The sequence below is a fragment of the Penicillium cataractarum genome (genome assembly GCF_028827025.1).
Source record: "Penicillium cataractarum strain IBT 29864 chromosome Unknown utg000009l, whole genome shotgun sequence".
NCBI classification, from domain to species: Eukaryota; Fungi; Ascomycota; class Eurotiomycetes; order Eurotiales; family Aspergillaceae; genus Penicillium; species Penicillium cataractarum.
The window spans coordinates 3,931,054-3,950,888 of record NW_026622745.1 but is presented as its reverse complement, the minus strand read 5'-3'; the positions used below and the strand labels follow the sequence as shown (position 1 = coordinate 3,950,888).

General features: G+C 48.2%; 10 protein-coding genes across 10 annotated transcripts; 6 read left to right on the top strand and 4 right to left on the bottom strand.

The window, feature by feature from the left end:
- Window positions 1–319: 319 nt before the first annotated feature.
- Window positions 320–850, top strand: N7496_012038 (cupin domain-containing protein; the record flags this gene model as incomplete). Its single annotated transcript, XM_056704951.1, has 1 exon — window positions 320–850. One exon carries the CDS (start codon window positions 320–322, stop codon window positions 848–850), a length of 531 nt encoding a protein of 176 aa, XP_056550911.1.
- An 88-nt stretch (window positions 851–938) lies between these two features.
- N7496_012037 (phospholipase D regulator) lies at window positions 939–2,198 on the bottom strand (the record flags this gene model as incomplete). The annotated part of the gene is made up of 3 exons (XM_056704950.1): window positions 939–963; window positions 1,020–1,884; window positions 1,955–2,198. The coding sequence occupies 3 exons, from the start codon at window positions 2,196–2,198 to the stop codon at window positions 939–941; spliced, it is 1,134 nt and encodes a 377-aa protein (XP_056550910.1).
- A 461-nt stretch (window positions 2,199–2,659) lies between these two features.
- Window positions 2,660–3,609, top strand: N7496_012036 (mitochondrial K+-H+ exchange-related family protein; the record flags this gene model as incomplete). The annotated part of the gene is made up of 3 exons (XM_056704949.1): window positions 2,660–3,096; window positions 3,160–3,215; window positions 3,272–3,609. The coding sequence occupies 3 exons, from the start codon at window positions 2,660–2,662 to the stop codon at window positions 3,607–3,609; spliced, it is 831 nt and encodes a 276-aa protein (XP_056550909.1).
- Window positions 3,610–3,962: 353 nt separating this feature from the next.
- On the top strand, window positions 3,963–4,916 carry N7496_012035 (2OG-Fe(II) oxygenase family protein; the record flags this gene model as incomplete). Its single annotated transcript, XM_056704948.1, has 3 exons — window positions 3,963–3,978; window positions 4,038–4,360; window positions 4,419–4,916. The coding sequence occupies 3 exons, from the start codon at window positions 3,963–3,965 to the stop codon at window positions 4,914–4,916; spliced, it is 837 nt and encodes a 278-aa protein (XP_056550908.1).
- A 310-nt stretch (window positions 4,917–5,226) lies between these two features.
- Window positions 5,227–6,392, top strand: N7496_012034 (uncharacterized protein; the record flags this gene model as incomplete). The annotated part of the gene is made up of 3 exons (XM_056704947.1): window positions 5,227–5,629; window positions 5,681–6,074; window positions 6,140–6,392. The coding sequence occupies 3 exons, from the start codon at window positions 5,227–5,229 to the stop codon at window positions 6,390–6,392; spliced, it is 1,050 nt and encodes a 349-aa protein (XP_056550907.1).
- Window positions 6,393–7,291: 899 nt separating this feature from the next.
- Window positions 7,292–8,644, top strand: end3 (cytoskeletal adaptor protein SagA; the record flags this gene model as incomplete). Its single annotated transcript, XM_056704946.1, has 3 exons — window positions 7,292–7,531; window positions 7,603–7,834; window positions 7,902–8,644. The coding sequence occupies 3 exons, from the start codon at window positions 7,292–7,294 to the stop codon at window positions 8,642–8,644; spliced, it is 1,215 nt and encodes a 404-aa protein (XP_056550906.1).
- A 388-nt stretch (window positions 8,645–9,032) lies between these two features.
- N7496_012032 (putative SNF2 family helicase/ATPase PasG) lies at window positions 9,033–11,874 on the bottom strand (the record flags this gene model as incomplete). Its single annotated transcript, XM_056704945.1, has 4 exons — window positions 9,033–9,880; window positions 9,939–10,680; window positions 10,733–11,533; window positions 11,599–11,874. 4 exons carry the CDS (start codon window positions 11,872–11,874, stop codon window positions 9,033–9,035), a joined length of 2,667 nt encoding a protein of 888 aa, XP_056550905.1.
- A 774-nt stretch (window positions 11,875–12,648) lies between these two features.
- N7496_012031 (uncharacterized protein) lies at window positions 12,649–13,104 on the bottom strand (the record flags this gene model as incomplete). The annotated part of the gene is made up of 1 exon (XM_056704944.1): window positions 12,649–13,104. One exon carries the CDS (start codon window positions 13,102–13,104, stop codon window positions 12,649–12,651), a length of 456 nt encoding a protein of 151 aa, XP_056550904.1.
- A 1,009-nt stretch (window positions 13,105–14,113) lies between these two features.
- Window positions 14,114–14,818, bottom strand: N7496_012030 (uncharacterized protein; the record flags this gene model as incomplete). Its single annotated transcript, XM_056704943.1, has 1 exon — window positions 14,114–14,818. The coding sequence occupies one exon, from the start codon at window positions 14,816–14,818 to the stop codon at window positions 14,114–14,116; it is 705 nt and encodes a 234-aa protein (XP_056550903.1).
- A 3,624-nt stretch (window positions 14,819–18,442) lies between these two features.
- Window positions 18,443–19,307, top strand: N7496_012029 (uncharacterized protein; the record flags this gene model as incomplete). Its single annotated transcript, XM_056704942.1, has 2 exons — window positions 18,443–18,726; window positions 18,788–19,307. The coding sequence occupies 2 exons, from the start codon at window positions 18,443–18,445 to the stop codon at window positions 19,305–19,307; spliced, it is 804 nt and encodes a 267-aa protein (XP_056550902.1).
- Window positions 19,308–19,835: the final 528 nt, after the last annotated feature.

The following is a 19,835-nucleotide window of genomic DNA, read 5'->3' as shown; positions in this document are numbered from 1 at the left end:
TTCTATAGAACAGCCCAAATTGCAGCAAACAAGTAGCACCAAAGGAAGCGGGTCTCCATCGTATACACTACGGCAGATCAACAGTCTGCCCCCCAATAGCTCCCTCGTTTTTTTCATTGGCAGTAGATCGCATTGCCATGACAGCTCCCATAGCATTAAAAGAGGTCATAGCTGTGGTCTCTTAAAACTATTCATGAATAGTCTTTGATCACCAGCATGAAAGTGTACGGCGCTATAAATGACGTCATTGTCATAGCTAAAAGCCGACCGTACCCCAAAAGGGGCAGAGACCTTGGAGCTTTCACCTTCAAACCCAATCATGGCTTTCCACCCACCATCAGAGATTCAAGTGACCTCTCGCCAGATCCCTGCATGGCGAGGAATTCCCAATACCTCGATCCAATTAAAACCACTCATGATATACCATGGTGCCTTTGACGCCACACCCGCCGAGCTTGAGCGTCGCCTGGAAGCAATAGGTGAAGTGGTCCCCCAATGGGTGTATACTATGTACAGTACGACCCATTTTCATTCCACTAGCCACGAAGTTCTCGGCGTCGTTGCGGGGCAGGCTCGGCTTTGCTTTGGTGGCGAAGAGAATCCCGAGCGGTTCGAGCCAACGGTCCAGTGTGGTGATTTGATTATCGTGCCCGCAGGGGTTGGGCATCGCCTGTTGGAGGATCTGGGCGACAAGGCATTCGATATGGTGGGGTCATATCCTCCTGGAAAACAGTGGGATATGTGTTATGGCGAGGCTGGCGAAGGGGAGAAAGCCAGGGAGATCCAAAATCTAGCATGGTTCCATCACGATCCTTTATACGGAGGGGATGGCCCTGCCCTGTATGTATAAAGCAAAGTGTGTAATTGATCCAAACCCAATTCGAGTATTATCCAAAAAGGCATGATCCCAATATCGATGCCGAATTTGGAAGTCAATCTCAGTGTTTCACTCTTTCAACGAGCCTATCACCAAGTTAGTCTATCACGCATGTCACAGTAGAATGTCAGTTCGGAATTACCTGAGAACGCTGAGGCAAAAGGTCAAGAGCCAAGCAAGCAGTGCAATCAATAAAACTGATGCAAGAGCCTTCTGTCGTACGCAGATATTGTCATTCCGGGGGTCGAATATTTGATTGACCTCGGCTTCCGTACAGGAGCCCGTCACCTCGGATAGGGAGTTGAATGCCAAGCTCAGATTGGCAGAGTCAAAAACGATGAAAAATAGATCGAGAAGAATGAGCCGTGCCTTGGCTGACGGAGAGCGCAAGCCCAGAGGTTTCGACGTGTATTCATCGAAAGTGATGTACACAAGGTAAACCAGAGCTACCGCGTCAACAATGATTGCCATCAGTGCTGACGGGCCCTGGTCAGTGTGGCCCTTGTCCGACAAATGCTGTATAGATCCACCCAAAGCCAATGCAGACAACGAGAAGCACCAGACCGTCAGTCGTAGGATCAGCGGCACCATTGGACTTCTCAGCAGCGAGGTTTGGAAGCGCTTGATCCAGATCTCCCGCCTACGCGCGTTGATGTGCAAGGGGTTCTCGGGGCTATCTCCGTCCAGGAGCTTGCCGCGCCATGGCTCCGAGTAATTCCCATGATTATCATTCAACCAATCCGATGTGACCTCTTTTGATTCATCCACATACTCGCGGGGGTACTGAATCATACGCGAAAACGTCGCCCATCGTGATTCCCGGTTCGGCACGGTCTCTTCGGAGAAACCTGGATCATGGATTTGTGCAAAGTCGTGGCTGGAGATATTGTAAGGAGTGTGGTTATGCTGAGCAACCTGCGCATCGCGAGGCTGGGAGGGTAGTAATCGGTCCGTTGCCGCGGCTTCCTCGGCGTCATCATCGATTTCTTCGACCGATCGGATCCATGCTAGAAAGGATTTGGTATCAGCAATATGGTCTCAAGCGCGTAATTAATCAAGGCGAGGATTTCGGTGTACCTGGTAACGTGCGCAATGTAAAATGTTGGTATCGGGCGATCTCCTCCAGTGTATGACCATTGGGTGTTCGCGTTGCCGTGGCTGGGGAGTCAGATCCGTTAGGGACCGCGGACTGAGTGTCGAGGCTTAGGTGAGTTGTCAGTGTATTTGACGAAGAAGAGCCTGTAGGAACTTTTTTCAACGGCTTTTCATTCCAGGTTCGTCCCGCAGCATGGTCGGACTTGGAGCAGTGCATGATATCCATGGCCGCGTAGGGTAAAAAGGATCGGAGCTGACGGTAGAAGTTAACTCAAGCTGCGCATGCCTGTTCGTGGTAATTGCAGACGAAGGACAATTGGGCAAAACCAATGCCCAGTGAAAGAGAGAAGAATTGGTCACGATGTGAGCTCCGGGATGGAGGGTCCAGGTCCTGGACTAGTAGTAGTAGTGTAGGTCCAAGATTATCTCCGAGTACCAAACGAGATTGCCAGCCGCGGAATGACGTCTCCCCCCCCCTGCTTGCTCTTAGCCTCTTTCTCTTTCCCCGTCCTGTCCCTCCGCTAAAAACAGAAAAAAAAAACTGAATTTGTATCTCTCCACGGCGCTTTTCTCTAGGTTTGCAGACAATAAGAGCACCCTCTCTACTGCCTCTTCTTTCCTTCATCCCCTTCTATCTTCGGCGACAAACCGACACTCCGACCTTAATCATCCTCATCCCTCGCCGCGATGCGCCTCTTCCTGATCCCCATCTCGACGCGACGAGCATTGATTTACGCTCGGCCACTACGACGCGACGCCTCGAAAGAGTTATCACTACTCGACCGAACAACAAGCAAGGCTGCCGAGACATGGGCGAAATGGGAAGAGGCTGAGTCAGGCTGGAAGAAGCACCTTGTCACTTGGGGCAATCGGGTTCAACAGCGCATCCCTTTCGAAGAATGGGGACTTAAGAGCATCCCATCGCTCAAGTCACAACAGCGCATAGATGAGAATTACAACACCAAGCAAATCGATGTGCTCTATCCTGGAAACTCGGTGCGCCTCGAGAATGTCCCGAATATGCTGCGCAAGATCGCGACGGAGCGACAGGAGTTTCATAGGAAGAAAATGTGGTGGAGCTTTGTCATTGCTCCCCTGACAGCTCCTTTTGCACTGGTTCCAGTGTAAGTTGCTTGATCTGCCTTCTCGGCGAATATCACATCTGACGAAGCTCTTCTCCCCTGCAGGGTCCCGAATATTCCGTTCTTCTACATGGCCTACCGAGGCTGGTCACATTGGCGCGGTTAGTCAAGCCCATATTCTCCTCCTATCCGATATAAATCGCTAATATCTTCCCAGCGCTGAATGGTTCGCGACACCTGGAATTCCTTGTGGAGAAGAACCTCCTTAATCCTACTACCCTACCCGAACTCGAGCAGCTATACGCCAAGCGCGCATCGCGTATACTTGATGGTACCTCGGTCGATACCCAATCATCCGAGTTAATTGAGGATATCGAACAGGGGGACGACCGTGTGCTACTAAAGATGTCCGATGCGAAGAAGTTGGCCTCGATCCTAGATGCCCCCGAGCTGGCTCTAGAGGCTGAGCGGGCCATCGTCCAAGTCACTGAGCAGCTGGAAGCCCAGAAGAAGAAAGAAAAGGAGGCCCAATCTGAGGAGAAGAAGAATTCATGATCTGAAACTAGCATCTTTCTGCTTTAATGTTTTGGGAAAGGGAAAGGCAACCGGATAGAGAAAACCCCACTTCGAGTACTTACTTGTCTTAATAGTTGATGTACCATAGCCCATATAAACAGGCCCAATAGCTCTCCAATAGAGATTTCGCATGATTTTGTGTCTTTTATCTAGGGGGAAACCTGGCTTTTGACGTTCTCATCACGTCGTCATCTACACCTCGAAATCGTTGGTGACTCAGGCCGACCAGGGATGATGCACTAGTCTCGGGCCCCTCCCCGGAATGATACCCTGAGGGGTATTTCCCTAACAGATGCTTCTTTTCTTGCTTTCTCTCTATACCCTTTGCGAACATGACACCTATGGACCGTATTCCTCTTCTTGATCTATCTAGGGATAGAGACCCAGCCACGATCACCAGCATACAGAAGCGCTTCTTCGGTACGGTGTCTTTCGTCTCTGGGCGCCCGATCTCAAGAGTGCCCATTCTCTTGAACTAAAGCAGAAAGTCGGTAATTCTCTCTTTTCGTATCTCATACTTCAGCAGACTGAAAGCATCCAGGCTCGTGAATTCTTTCAGCTCCCGATTGATGTAAAAAGAAAAACGACAGGATATTCTGCTTTCGACTCCGAACTTATTCGCGGCGACACTCCTATTCCCAAGGAGTCAATCTATTTCTTTCGAGGGGCAGACATTCAACAAAATCCGCCTCCCATGGCTCTTCGCGACTCTATAAACGTGTTGCATGATGTACGCTTCATCAGTATCTCATTTCGAGACATTCCTCGGACTAACATATTGGCAAAAGAAATGGAGACCGTTGAAAGACACCATCTTCTCGATCGTTTCTGATGAAATCCTCAACTCCAGCGTCCCTTTGACGGGGACTCCTCAGCTAGATACCGAGTCCTTTGGGATCAACTTCTACGACCCACGGCAACTGGACAATGAGATAGCCGAGTATAACCCTGCACACATGGATACCGGTACATTGATATTATTGATTCGGGATGATAGCAGCCACGATGGCTTGGAGATTGCCGATCGTCTGTCTACAAGCAAACTCGGTAGCAAGGACATAGGACAAGAGGCGTCCTTCCATCCTGTCCCTGCAAACCCTGATGAAGTTCTTGTACTAGTAGGTACCCGCTTGCAACGGCTATTGGGCAGAGACAAGGTACGAGCATGTGTGCATCGAGTTCGCGGACCTGCTCCAGAAAGGAGACAAGAGGAAGAACCGAGGTTGAGTTTTACGATCGCTTGCGCTGCGAGTCCCCCTCCTGAGGTACAGCCTAGCAATAGTTGATGAACTGCATCCTCTCGACTTTCATTGTGGTGATTTGCGGGCAATGAAAATGAAATTTCAAGAAATGAACATATTTTAGCTCGAATTATCGCCCCCAACTTTGGCCTCGCACAATAGATTCAACTTAGAATAAGCGTATCACGTCGGAGGTAGCCTTGCCCGGCGTAATGTACATAACCCGGAGGCCTAACCCAGAAAAGAGTGTCTTGTCTCATTAGTATCGCTCGACTCGGAATTATTGATGGCTGTGAGCCTCTTTCTTCTCTTTAACTCTCCTATGTTCAATCTGGACTAAACTCATCCTACAGCCATGCTATTGAAACTACCCAGGGAAGGGCTTACATTGGAGGCTCTATTCCCGCCTCTCAAAATTCTCCTCCAGCTGCTTGTCACGGGTGGACTACTCTTGATTCTGAGATGGGAACCTGCAAAGTCGAATTGGTTGTTCGGTTCAGTAAGTTTTGCAAGTGATCATGGGGCCCAGAAATGGTGCACTGTTCTGTTGGGGGCCGGAATTCTCTACCAAACCAATAGATGGCTTTCGAGGCGATACCTCAATGCCTTTACAGGGAATACCAAATGGGACTCGACGAAAGACCTTATGGTCATCACTGGAGGATCTAGTGGAATTGGAGCTGCGGTAACATCACGCTTATCAAACGATGGCACCAAAGTCATCATCCTCGATATACAACCTCCCTTGGAGAAAACAGGTATCTACCCTCTTAACCTTAATCGGATAAGGAGTTGCTTACATTTCATAGCGGATAATGTCTTCTTCTACCCAACGGACATATCATCATCAGCGGAAATTGAGCAAGTCGCAGAGAAAATTCGCCGAGAACACGGCAATCCAACAGATTTAATCAATAACGCCGGCGCCGGAAACGACATGCTGATAACAGACCAACCGACCGCAGAGACCGAGAGGATATTCAACATCAATATTCTCTCCCAATTCCGCCTCGTGAGAGAGTTCCTTCCCGCCATGGTCAAGCAGAATCATGGTCATGTCGTGGCCGTGGCGAGCATGGCCTCCTTCATTACGCAAGGGAAGAACGTGAGCTATGCGTGTACAAAGGCAGCAGCCTTGGCCTTCCACGAAGGGCTTACGCAGGAGCTAAAACATCGGTATAATGCTCCGAAGGTTCGCACAACGTACGTAAATGCCTATTGTTACTCGTGTAGTACACGGTTTGGTCCGTGAGTTAACATTAACCTAGAATTGTCCACCCAACACTTACTCGTGCCCCTCTTGTGGACATTATTACTAGAGATGAGAAGTCGAGGAACTTTTGTCTGGAACCAGAAACTGTTTCGGATGCTATCGTTGACCAGCTTTATTCTGGAGAGAGTGCCCAGCTAATATTACCTGGCCGATTCAAGTTTGTCAGTGGCATCTGCGGGTTTCCATCGTGGTTTCAGGAGTTGATTCGCGATGCGTTAACTTCTAGTCGCAAGTTGAAAGATTCCTAGTATATCAGGGTGGATGTCTCGAGTACTCCATGAGCGTGTTCAACATCCATGAGGGCCTATCACGCTACGACTTATATATTTGCTAGTATGGATTTAAGCTGTATCATGCTTAGGGGTTTTCATTATGTGGATCTTTATTGTCTTTTTAATCTAGTGCGGGTCATCAATGACTTGATATGAATGCTTAGTGTATGTCTACATCCTCGCATGTATATATTTCCGCCCAGGCCAGGAACCTACCAACTAGGTACTCATATCTAGGCAACAACATATTCCCACCACCTATCGTAAGGTTGTGGCATAGGGATAATTCGTCTTAGACATAATTCAACGAGTGTAGTAAAATCTAAAAAGAAAATAAACCATGTTTGTAACCAAAAGGAAGGGTGCCACATGATGTGAAAAAAAAAGAAATGAATGAGTGATAAGAGTGAGATTCGAACTCACGCCCCGTAAACGAGATCAGGATTTTATGTTAAGGTGGACCTTAACCTGACGCCTTAGACCAACTCGGCCATCTTACCAACTTCGATGTATAGAGATCCAGTCTTTTGCTCTATCGACCACGTTTATGCTTTGAAGGGGAAACCAGTTGATTGGAGTACTCTACAGGTAAAGCATAGGAACGAGTATCCTGCCTATAGACTAATGATGCATATCTAATAGTCACCCGAGAAATTGTAGTTCCAAACTAGCCCACAAATATACGTAAAAAATTCAAATGTATTTCAACCAGCTCATTACAGTCTATATACTCTGTAGTATTGAAGATTAGCGCGCAGTAAACAACGATGACCTCAGATCCCCTGAAGGCGGACAGCAGACAGCGGGCCAGTCCGTCTTTACCCCCCAAACTCCCGGATCATCCAACCTCCAACTCCAATTCCTACAACCACACCATGTCGAATAAGAAGATCGAGCAATGGGAGATTGAGCGGTATTGGGAGATCTTCTCCTCGCTCTCGAATGGCCAGTCACACCTGAACAGTTCGCAGGCTGCCTCGGTGCTGCGCAACAGTGGCCTGCGCGATGAACAGCTGGAGAAGGTCTGGGATATTGCGGACGTGGACGGCGATGGCGAGCTGGACTTTGAGGAATTCTGCGTCGCGATGCGCTTAGTGTTCGACCTTGTCAATGGCGTATGTACCGCATGGAAATTACAGTTTGCGAGGCAGAGCGACGAAGCTAACGAGAACGTGCCCAACTACAGGAGCTCCAAGAAGTCCCGCCCGTGCTGCCAGACTGGCTCGTCCCCGAATCCAAATCACATCTCGTCCAAGCCACGCGGGCATTGCACCGCCCGGAACAATTTGAGCGGATAGAGGATGAGGACGAATCTCTAGGATTGAAAGATGGATTTGACTGGTACATGAAGCCTGCCGATAGGTCGAAGTACGAGGAGATCTACAACTCCAGCCGAACCCAACGAGGCGATATTACATGTGAGAATCCCTAGTCCCTACAAGACTCTCAGACTTTCAGAGCAAATCGCTAATCCAAGACCTCCAGTTGAATCTCTACAACCACTCTACGAGTCCCTCGATGTCCCAGACACCGACATCCGCTCTGCATGGAACCTCGTCAACCCCTCCGCATCCCAAGCCATCAATAAAGACGCCACCCTCGCATTCCTTCACATCCTCAACTACCGCCACGAGGGCTTCCGCATCCCGCGCACCATCCCAGCCTCCCTGCGATCTTCCTTCGAGAGCAACCAGATCGACTACCAAATCGATAACAATGCCCGCCCCGCACAGCGCTGGGGCGCCGACGGCAGCCAGGAGACAAGAACCGGCCGCAAGGCCAAGTTCGGCGATACTTATCTGAGCCGATTGGGCGTTGGCGGCAAAGGCTCGTATCAACCCAAGGGCACGGACTTTAGCGAAACGATTCAGGACGAGGAGTGGGAGAAGGTTCGGCTGCGCCGGGAGCTCGCTGAGATGGAGGCTAAGCTGCAATCCGCTCGAGAGGCATCCGAGACTCGACGTGATCGGCCGCGTAATGACGGCCGACCTAACTGGGTCTTGATCAAGAAGGAGGCACTTCAGCTGCTCGAGTACAAGGAGCGGGAGCTCCGGGAGCTGCGAGAGGGTGTTGGCCGGGCGAAGGATGGCCAGGATTTGGAACGGGCGCGGGAGGATGTTAAGACTGTGGGTGAACAGGTTGAGAGTTTGAAGAGTCACCTTTCTCAGCGGCAGGGTGTCCTGGCTGATCTCCGCCACGAGATTGAAGAGGAGAGGTCTCGACGCTGAGCATTGAAATACTCTTGTCACTCGTGTTGGCATACTTCCATACACCTTAACCTTCTGACCGTTGATATTCATGTACAGCCATAGTTCTGGCGAGGAGCTCCAGGCGCTTAATGGAATTTTTGTTTATTGTCAGTGAAGATGGATTTAGCTCTCTCTAGCGAAGTCTAAAAGCACGTATTGTACAACGAAGGAACCACTCCACTGCCACAAATCCCAGCAAGAAAGACATGACAGCAGCAAAAAGCCCACAAAAGCCACTCATACAGTTGGAAACAAGACCAAGTCCTTTTAAGACAGACCACCGCCAATGAAAAACTCCCGAATAAAACACCGACCACCAGGCTCGGGACGAAAAGCATACAAAAACCCCCAAAAAAAGGATGTAGTCTTAGGACATCAAAGACTCGCCAGCATCACGCTTAGTTTCAACAGAAACAAAAGCCGGTCCACTCTGTCCAAGACCCTTTTCAGCTCGGACATAAGCCTCCTCGCTCCGATCCGTAAGGATCTGAAGATCCTCATCCGAAAGAATAGCCGCGGGATCAGCGCCTGTTTCGAAGCGCTCGAATTCATCTTCGCCGAGGGCCTTCCTCAATTCTTCAACGTCATGGGCACTACCAGTGTCGAGGAGAGACCGGAACTTGCCCTTCTGAATGACCAGACGTTCAAGACGACGCTTGGCATCTGCTTTCTCGAGAAGAGTCTGCTCGACGGTGCCCTTGGTCGCGAGTCTGTACACGATCACGGGCTTGGTCTGTCCGATGCGGTGTGCTCGGTCCTGAGCTTGGAGATCTTGTTGTGGGTTCCAGTCAGAGTCGAAAAGAATGACTGTATCCGCAGCGACGAGGTTAATGCCTTGTCCACCAGCACGAGTGCTAAGCAGGAAGATCTTGTGCTTCTTGTCCGTATTGAATGCCTTGATTTGCGCCTGTCGGTCGGCCTGGGCGATTGCGCCGTCGATGCGGCAGCAAGGCCAGTTGCGTAGTTGCGTCGCCCAGTCCTGAAGGATGTCGAGCTGTGTCTTGAACTGGGAGAAGATGAGAATCTTGTGTCCCTTTTTGAAGAGATAGGGTACTAGACGGTCAAGGAGAAGCATCTTGCCGGACGCAGTTACAAGGGTTTCGTCCACTGTCGAGGATTCGTCCATCCAAGGCCAGTAGAAGTTGTGGGGAGAGTTGCAGGCCAGGCGGGCTTGCATGATGGGATTCATCATCTTCTTTTGGCTGATTTCTTTCTCTATTAATGTGTTAGTAGGCAAAGCATGATAAATGTAGAATAGCTGTAGCGAACGTACTTGCAAGCTTGAGATTGTTTGCCCGCTCAATCTCCTCAATCTCGGAATCGTTCGGCTCGTCTAACTCCTCTTCTTCGTCCTCGACTCCTTGTTCAAGCTTCCGCAGCTTAGAATTAAACTCTCGGTCGCTAATATCCTTGTAACTCTGAGGTCCTCTGCGCCGTCTGGCTGAAGCCGTGCCGCTGGCTGGCTCGCTGTCTCGAGCTGTGCGCCGACTCTTATTGGGCGTCTCTGATCCATCACTGCTGCGACGACGCTTCAGGCTGCTAGAGCGAGTAGGGGTAGAGCTCTTGGCTGTTAGACGCTCTAAAGCCTTTCCTTCAAGATATTGACGTCCGGTGCCACTCAAAATCTCTCTGTAAAGCTCTTTCTGTTCAGGAGTAAGCGGAGCATACAGAATGTACTCTCGCTTCTTGGGTAGAGAGTGCTCCACGTCGGTCTTGACACGTCGTAGGAGGAACGGCTTCAAGATGGAATGCATGGTAGTCACCAAGTTGCGCTTCCGGCGCTCGATGACTTCTGCCTTGCCCGAATCATCTAAAACAGAAGAGAAGTCGAACCAGCTTTCGAAGCTCTTCAGATCATTGAAAACCTCAGGAAGCAAGAAATGTAAGAGCGACCATAGCTCAGAAATGTTGTTTTGCAATGGCGTGCCAGTAATGAGCAATCGATTAGCAGAGTTGTATGTCATTAATTCTTTGATGAGCTTGCAATTCATGTTCTTGAGGCGATGGCCCTCATCCTGTAGACTCGATTAGCTTTGTTCATGTCAGGATGAGTATTCTAGAACTTACCACCACAATGTACCTCCACTGGTACTGTCCAAGAAACTTTGAATCATTGATGCAAATGTCGTAAGATGTACAGATGACCGGGAAATCCATCTTTCCCTGATCACGCGGTTTCATGTGCTTATTTCTAATGGCCGCGCGCTCCTCTTTAGTGCCGTGATAAAGAACAGTCTTAATGTCGGGAGTCCATCTCTTGAACTCGTCAATCCAGTTGCTCAAGGTACTAAGCGGCGCTGCAATAAGGTAAGGACCCGAGACATTGTTCTCTTTCAAGAAAGCAATCATTGAAATAGACTGTACGGTCTTGCCTAGACCCATCTCGTCTGCAAGAATACCGCAAAGTCCATTCATCCAGAGGGTCTTCATCCACTCCAGGCCCTCCAATTGGTAGGTGCGCATCTTGCCGCCGGTTACCAGAGCTGGCTGCTGGGTGGCGACAAGCTCTTGTTCACCAAGAGCAGTCGGATTGGCCTCATAATCCTCCGCTGCCTGCTCAAGTGCCTCTTGAACAGTGGGATTATCCTCTTCAACTTTGACATCGGCTTTCTGAAAGTAGCTGGAAATTGTGTTCCCATTGGCTCCGCTCTTGCGAGGGCGGCCTCTTCGCTTCGCGACAGGTTCATCTCCGGTAGTTTCCTCGGCAGTGTGTTCCTCTTTGACTTTATTTCGAGTTTCGCGTCGAGTACTCGCTGCGGGCTTTGGCTTGGGCTTTTGTTCGGTGGCATCTCGTTTCTGGGTGGCGGCCCGTTGCCTAGCCTCTTCCTGTTGTTTCTTCATCTTTTCCGACATGATGGCAACAAAGACCTATAGAACGAAGGAAGGTTAGCTGTCGGCTCTAGCGAGACGGTCATACAGTAGCTGCAGCTTACCGAGCTCGTCTTGAGAAGGTGCATCAAGGCCTTTGCCTTGACATCCATGCCTTCTGTATCGTCCGCATCTTCAGTCGCCTCTGTGGCGTCGCCATTCAGCACGCTTGTTTCTTTCCCTCCATCTTCATGTTTCTCCGCATCCGTATCCTTCTCCAAGGGATCTTTCGGGTCCTGATCGGTAGGCTCGGTCATCGGCGAAGAGGGCACGGTCGACTCGGGCTGGATTGTCCCAGCCCGGGAATCGGTAGGTGTTATGGGCGAGTCCACCGCAGACATTGCGAGCAGAGAGAGGTCCTTGAAAAATGATTGCACGAGCGACCAGGTTTGAAAATGTATAGGCAAGAAAGAGTGTGTAAACGAGTGTGTGCTAGATCTCGATCCAGGAGAAGTCAGACGTCATCCCCAGGGGTGAGAATTTGTCAAAAACCAGATTCTTGGGAGAAGTAGACAGAACAGCAACTCTCTAAATGACACAGCAGTTCTTCCACAACCTTCTGCAAGACTCTGAACTCCGCTGGGAATCAACTGTATTCTCGACGAGTACTTAGTCTCGACAAGTCTACGCGTGTCTGACGCGGATTTTCGCGTCGGGTGCACGGACCAAGTTTTAATCGAAGACTCCGAAGTATGTACATGGCTACATGGCTAGAGCAAAGATCGAAATCAGTTTCAGAACACAGAGATTCTTTCTCAAGGCCTGTAAAACAGGCTAATCTAGATATTCTACGGCTACAGAGTCCTTTTCCTCCGCAGTACAGTGCTGTGCCATAAATTATCAAAAGCGATGACAATGCCACCACAAAAAGGCCGAGGAATCTGGCAGGTTTGGACATGGTGAAGAAGAGAATATAATCTTAAGTAATTTCATGATATCTACTTATAAGTACAGCTGACATAGTTCAAATAAAATTGAGATAGGTATATAGGGATCTTCGTTATTATCGCAAGCAGTCTCGCGTGATCGGCATTGTGATGGAGCATACTGGTAGTATGGTCTAAACAAAATCATTAGCACGGATTTTCACGCCTCTTGTCAGCATCAACTTACCCTCAAGCAGTAGAAGTCAGGGAAAGTTGCTCGTTCAGGCTCTGGTCCCAGACAGCAAGCACAAGTTCCCGCTTCTCATTGACACGCAGGAAGTAACCAGAGCCCTGAGCAACAAATTGATACTTGTTTTCGCCGGCAAACTCGAGAGTATAGATCCGGGGATCTTCTGCTGTAAAGCAGGGGTAGTCTGGTTTGTCACCACAGTGGAGGTAGCCGCCGAGGATGTTTTCAACTAAGAAATCACGATCGCTCGAGCCGCTGCGAGAGAGTAACCAAGTCTGACCAGGGTGGTCATCCTCCTTCTGAGTGAACTCGAGGAGCCCATCATTTGCCGTGGTTTCACTCAGGACCAGAGATGGATCGAGAGCGGCGGAACCAATCGTATAGGATCCTTCGCTGAGAGAGAAGGCTGACTGGCAAAGAGCGGCCAAGGCGCCGAGAGCAAAAGCGGCCTTCATGTTGCTTGTAGGTTGTAGAATTGAAATACTTGGACACTTACGATTGCAATGAAATTGGGAAGAGAGATCAACACTGTCGAGAAACATCTTGGAGCTTATATATTCTCTTCCCCTGAAAGAGATGTTGCTGGGACTCGTGATCCGATGAATCGTGCATTGACTATTGATATATACGATCCAATATATGCACACAGCCCCACCTCTTAGGATCGATCATCTCCCTCCGTCCCGTCGTTCATCAGCTGCTGCTGCGTATTACCGCGATCTATTTACTTACTGACAGCTTCATCACACGCGTCTTGAAAGGTCAAATGTCAACACAATTGTTTGCAGCAGGCGGTAGGAATCTGACCACTCAGTACCTTTAGCCAGAATGACAAAGGTAAGCTAGTTCCTGTAGCCTGCACGATATCCTTGTATTTTATCGAAATATTATATTAGTAAATCACACTATGAAGCGGGGAAAGATACTATATTCAAGTAACTTGCCCCTCGTCTATGATACCTTTGGACAACACGAAGCCGATAGTTAATTTCTCGAGCATTAGCTCAGCCAACATGTAACGAGACTTTACTTCGTTTACGTTACATGACAATTAATACTACCATATTCAACGCATATATTAGCTATGATCTTATATTACCGGGTCGACGTAATACAAATCGATAAATTGTGAATTCGACTGTAGTATCGGCTTAGCGTTGTCCAGACAGTGTACGCACCTTTCCACCTTGAGCCAATAAAATTCTTTGACAACGTTCATTTTTACATATAGTATCCTGCGTAACTCGACACAAGGTCTTTATTGAGTGTTACCATTTTCCCTTCGACTAAAAGTGGGCGATGCTAAGAAGCAGGGGTTGATATAGCCATCCAAATATTACCTACAGTAACTGTAATCCAAATCACTTCATCTTGTATCAAGCGCGGTCAGATTTTCCCACTAAGGGCTTCCACGTTGCCATGCTAATCCTGGAGAGAGCCACACTCGGTGGGATAATTGCCGCTTCAACGGTGACCTTGGACAGGTTCTTTACTCTTTTTGACTGTTTCCCTGTGACTTACGAGCCGGAAAACATTATGTCTGTGGGTTTCAGCCCAATAGGCGCCAGAAATGTCACGAAATCGTTCCACATAATCAAACCCTGCAAGCTGTAGAGTTGAAAAAAGATCCCGCACCCAGAGGAAGCGCACACGGTCCCTGGAGTGGGAGTACACCCGCGAGGCCTGGATGGCAACGAGCAGCCCATAGTGGAGACCTGATGGACTCATCTTAACTTGACCAAGGTATGGAAGACAGCGAATGGTCTTGCCGACGTAAAATGCAGCAAGTTTGTTTGCCTTCTCTTCGAGAGAGCGTTTTGTTATTGGGGTCCGACCAGGCGTCTGTGCTCCAACAACACTCTGGCAATAGCAGATAAGAGGATGAGTAAACGATAACAAAAGCCAGAAAAGAATGCGAAGAGTGGCATCTTCAAGAGAGGAGAAGCGATAGGCAGGACCAAACAGGTCATCTGCTGGGGATATTCTCGTATTCAATTCATCACGAGCGTATAATGGGGGCTCCCCGGGGATGCCATGATTGATCTTGATATCAAGGTCCCGAGCGCCCATTTCGACGTCCAAGGCGTTGTCCAAAAGAGACTGATATGCTTCATGATCGGAAACATCTGTATTGTCAACGGCAGCGCCAATGCGTGATATTTCTGCCATATATGCAATCAATTTTTCCAGTATTCCATCTCCTCTAGGCTTTTTAAGCCACTCAATAGCGTCTGGAGAGAGATGCATAAATTCAGCGAGTACTATGCTCAGATTATGACTCGGGCCATAGATAGTTGCCAAGATCGGACTCGTAAACGTTTTTGGGCGATAGCATTTCATAATTGCCTCTAGCCCATCGAGATGGGCCACCCATTCAGTGAGGCTAGATGGGCAATAGTGAATCTAAAAAAACGAACAGTCCATTAGCATTAGATAACAGCACAAAAAGAAAGCTTAGTGCTCACCTGGATTTGCTGGAAAATAAAACAAGTATAAATAAGCTCATCAGTGTAACTCTTGCGACTGATTGCTTTTGACATCCTTTGAATTGCTTGATTGTATAGCTGGAGCCCATAGCGCAAGAGCTGCTTATCATCATGAAGTTTGCCTATGAAAACACATGACAATGCCGACAATGCCTCTTCTAACATTTGGCCTTTCTGAGGGAGCCCAGCTAAGCCCGTCAGAATGAATTGCCTCCTATCAACATTCCTGTAGTATTCGCCGCTGCCATAGCAGAAGGTAGCGAGATAGCGCGAGCAAATCTGGTCACGTATCACTGGGCTCAAAGCTACCGTTTGAAGCATGCGGGGTACACCTAATGACCCTACATCCTTGGCCGAGCCCTTTAACTCAGGAGAAGGGTCTTTCTGCAGTAGGGTTGGCAAAAACAAACGCAAGCCATGGTGTTTGTCAATGTCAATATCATCTGGAATGACATAAGACTTTGCTCGCTGGTCCCCTGAGCTAGGCGAACGGGCTGAAGGTCGTATAGCAGGCGTCTCCTCAGTGGGTTCCTTTTTGATAGGACCAGACCTACGGCCGGCACTATATCGAGCTTGAGCTTTGGACGCAACTTCCGCACTTTGGTCATAGACCCTCAAAGTACCAGGATCTCGATATCCGGAGCACTCTTGATCAACTCGTAAGCACTGTGAACAAGATGGCCGACGTTGATCGCACTGTACGCTGTTGGTTAACAGTTGTCTATCCTGTCCTGATGTGTTCACTTACTTGCAGCCGTCGCTTCCGGCACAACGCACACCCCATACTTGGTTTTCCTCTGTATATCATGACGATTCGTGGATCAAAGGATCAAAGGGAAATTCCTAATAAAGCAAGAAGTTCGCAGAAGAGAACTTATTATCACCGCGGGGGGACTGTGCCCTTAATATAAAAGTAACTTTGGCCTGCTGGGAACGAGGGGAAATGCCCCACAAAGTACCCGAAAAACAAAGGATCATTGCGCCGGATGCATAATTATTGAACATGCCTACGAGGCATGATAGTAGGTACTAAATATGTTCCTATTTTTGACGAGAATCGGATGCGACTTTTAACCGAAGAACTTTGGTTCTCTACCCCAAAATATGTCATTACAGATACCAGAAACTATTACCCACTAGGAGGTTTTAACGATTCAAGCTTAGAATATTCTGTCCATTTATTAGGCAGGATTAAAAAATGATTGGACCTAATCTCGCTTACTAACTATTTACCACTAACTAACTTAACTACCTAAACTTACCTACTTCCTGCGATATAATCTCGCAGGGGTATAAAGTAAATCCGTAGGGGATAAAATAATATGGAGTTTGGCATTGGTTTAGTGAGCGGTTGCTTTCATCAAGTTCTCAAATCTCTGATCACGTCATGAGCAGTCGCTTATCCCGTAGTTGTAAAGGTGGTCTAACCTTGCCAGCATGCCCACCTACGTGAACATACCCACCAGCCGCCACTAAAAGTGACCCGACAGCTTGTCCTCCCAGCCCCCAGAAGGCGCATTGACGAAAGAGGTCTGGGCGTTTCGAGTCTCCGACTCACCCGATGGGTTACATCTCACCATGACCTGTCACGTAGCATATCAAGCACGGAGAAGTCAATCCCTGCTGAATCCGTATTCAGTAATCTCTTCGGCATAACTAGGGAAGGCTTTTTTAACTTCCGGCATAAGTTCATTAGTTAATAACTGCTCTGCTTCTGATTTATGGGATCTGCCGTGGGGGCCAAAAAAGGGAAGCTCCTATACTAAGCCATTCTAGGTAACCAGTTCGGAGAAAGCGAGATCCGCATCCAATTGTTGAGTCCTCAGTATTATTGTTGAGTGATCAGCACACCGCCAATCAATCCTCTCGAAGAGTTTATTTTTTCTTAACTAGTCTGGATAAATCTTCCCAACGAGAGAACATAACCGTAATGCTCTAGCGGGATCTGTTATGTATAGGAGATCTACTATAGATCTATTCCCACTATGGGTACCTGATGGCCTGACAAGAGATAGGGCCTTTGTCACGGCTATAAGGATTCGGTTAGAAATGACCTATACATATCCTGGCAGCCTAGTTACTTAAAGGGTCACACTACATAAAGGACGAATCTCCGGGGATGCTCTTGCAGCTTAGCTAAAGGGTTACGACTGTGTCATTTAACTACTCATATTATTATTGCGTTTTTGGTCTCTCTCTTCTGCTTGAATCTGCTTGATCTAAGTATAACTGTTTATAAAAGTAACAAGAAGAGACCCTCGAACACCTCAAGAAACGGCCTTGAAATAATTTGATTTATGACATTCTTCCTGAACCCATCAACAAGCTTTCTACCCTGCAAGTACTGCAGATCTTTTCATCACGGAGTCGCAGTTATCTTCAGACTCCGACTGTCTTTAAAAAGTAAATAAAGCTATGTCGATCATGCCAGGCCGAGATCCTTGGGGGCCAAAACAAGCCTTCTGTCATTATGCGTTGTGATTGGCCAGAAGGGTATTAATTTACGTTTAAAGGTCTCGAACTTGTCCCGTCGATCTCTTAGGTTTGCATCGGTTACGTGGCTAAGAATTGTTTACCACATTGGGAACCCCGGAATGCCGATCAGAAGCTTGTGTCAATTGAGAATGAGCAAATCAACGATGTCGAAAATGAAACCTGGCCCCCAAGCCCCCACCGAGCTGGTTACTTAATTAAGATTAGCGCGCTCGGTTATCTGTCTGGCGGCTCTAGACGAACCGCAGCCGATGGGGCATCTTGCAGTAGCGCGCAGCGCAACGAAACCTTTGAAATTAAGTAGTTATGAAACAAGGTGTTGACTACACATCATAGAGAGAGGATACTGATATAGTATCGGAGCGCATTACCTTCGACGCCCCCACTCGCTTCCACGTAGCTGATAACAATACATGGGGCTAAAAGTGCGCCAGTAAGCCCCGTCGGCTTGGTTTAGGCCAGGCAGTGTACTATAGTCCCACCTTGGTCGGCTCGGTATCTTCAGGACTGAAGAGTTCACAAGGCAGTTTTCTGAAAGTGGATCGCTTTTGATACGTGCTAGACTCTTTCTGGGAAGTTTGCGTTGACTAGGATGATCTTTCTATCTTTGAAGCGCGAATTTAACGGCTTGAAGAAGTAGCCCCCGAGGCTAAAATGGGCGTCTGTATGAGAGAGAGAGATACCTAGAAGTGCATAAATAGGCCGATTCCCCTGTCGTGAAAGTAGTCCACAACAGATTCTTTCTATCATCATTTCATTGAGCCTCAATCACCACCCCGTCTTCTTTTCTGCTCAATTCGATACAACTACGACAATGGGGAAATTAACCTACTCAGACGACATTTCCATCCTTCAGTTGATTGTATTCCCATTTCTTCTTGCTTCTTCACTCTATGTCTGGAAACGAACAGGATGGAGAGCTGGCCGTCATACCTGGCGATTTGCCGTCATCCTATCTTTGCTCCGCATCGTCGGCAGCATATGCACACTGGCCCAGCTCAGTTTCAACTCATCCAACCTCAAGATTGCCGCAGTTGTGTGTAACTTGATTGGTATTGCCCCACAGTCGCTTTTGTATATGGGTATTCTACAACAAATGTAAGTTGAGGACGATGAACCACCCTGATCGGAGGACACATTCTAACAATCGTGTTTCTAGTGATGTGGAATACCGAATCCCCCCCAAACCCCTCAAATCCTTGTCGCTTGTTTCATTGGTTGCTCTTATTATCGCAATTGTTGGAGTCGACAAAACCGAAAAGTCGGGCAACATGAGCGCGCTCCTCAAGGCAGCCATGATCATCTTTCTCATCGTCTTTGTCGTCATCATGGCGGCGACTGCTTGGCTGTTCAACGAGACTAAGGGCACACTGCGACGGTTCCAGAAGAAGCTTTTCATTGGAATTTCTCTTTCTGCTCCCTTCTATGCAGTGCGCTTGATCTACGCCGCGATCGCTGATTTGGGCCATTATGAGATTTTCCAATCCGCCCTCAGTGGCAACCCTTCCCATAGCAGTCTCACACTCTCTCTGTGCATGTCTGTTCTGGAAGAGATGATTGCTCTGGCTATTGCTGTGGCTTTTGGATGGATGGCTATCCTGGAGAGCGATTTCGTGACCCCCGGAGCTGCAGTTCCTCGGGATTTCGAGCAGGAGCAGCCGAAGCCCGAGGATGTATGATCTGGCAGATTTCGGGGGCCGTTGCATTGTTCTTTTGTTTTAATCATGTTCACGCTAATAGCTAAAGACGTTTATGTTAAAAAGGGATATACCCTTGGATTATGTTGTTAATAAAGATACGGGCGAGATGTCTAGTCGCTATTACGGAGAACAAAAATGTGGTCAATTTTACGAAGTGTATAATGGATTTTGCTTATATTCGTCAGTATAGCGGTCCGCTCTTATCCGAGGAATCAATTATTAAGTTTCAACTTATTTGTCCTATAGCTACTAGTCGCATGATTTTGTGTTTTAAATGTGAGCACCTAATGTGCAGCCACCCAATGCGCAAATACTCAAGGGTACCAATGCGCCTGGTGACGAATTGGCTTGAAAGTGATTAAATAGCTCACAGCAGCCCTATTATCTTCGGCTTTCGGATGTGGGTCTTTAAGTCCGAGGGGCTGGTCAGTGCTGTCTCCTTGTAGCCTGGGCCGAACAAAGGGCGTGGAAATTTGGCCCTGGAGAGTAATTGGGCTTAATATGCTA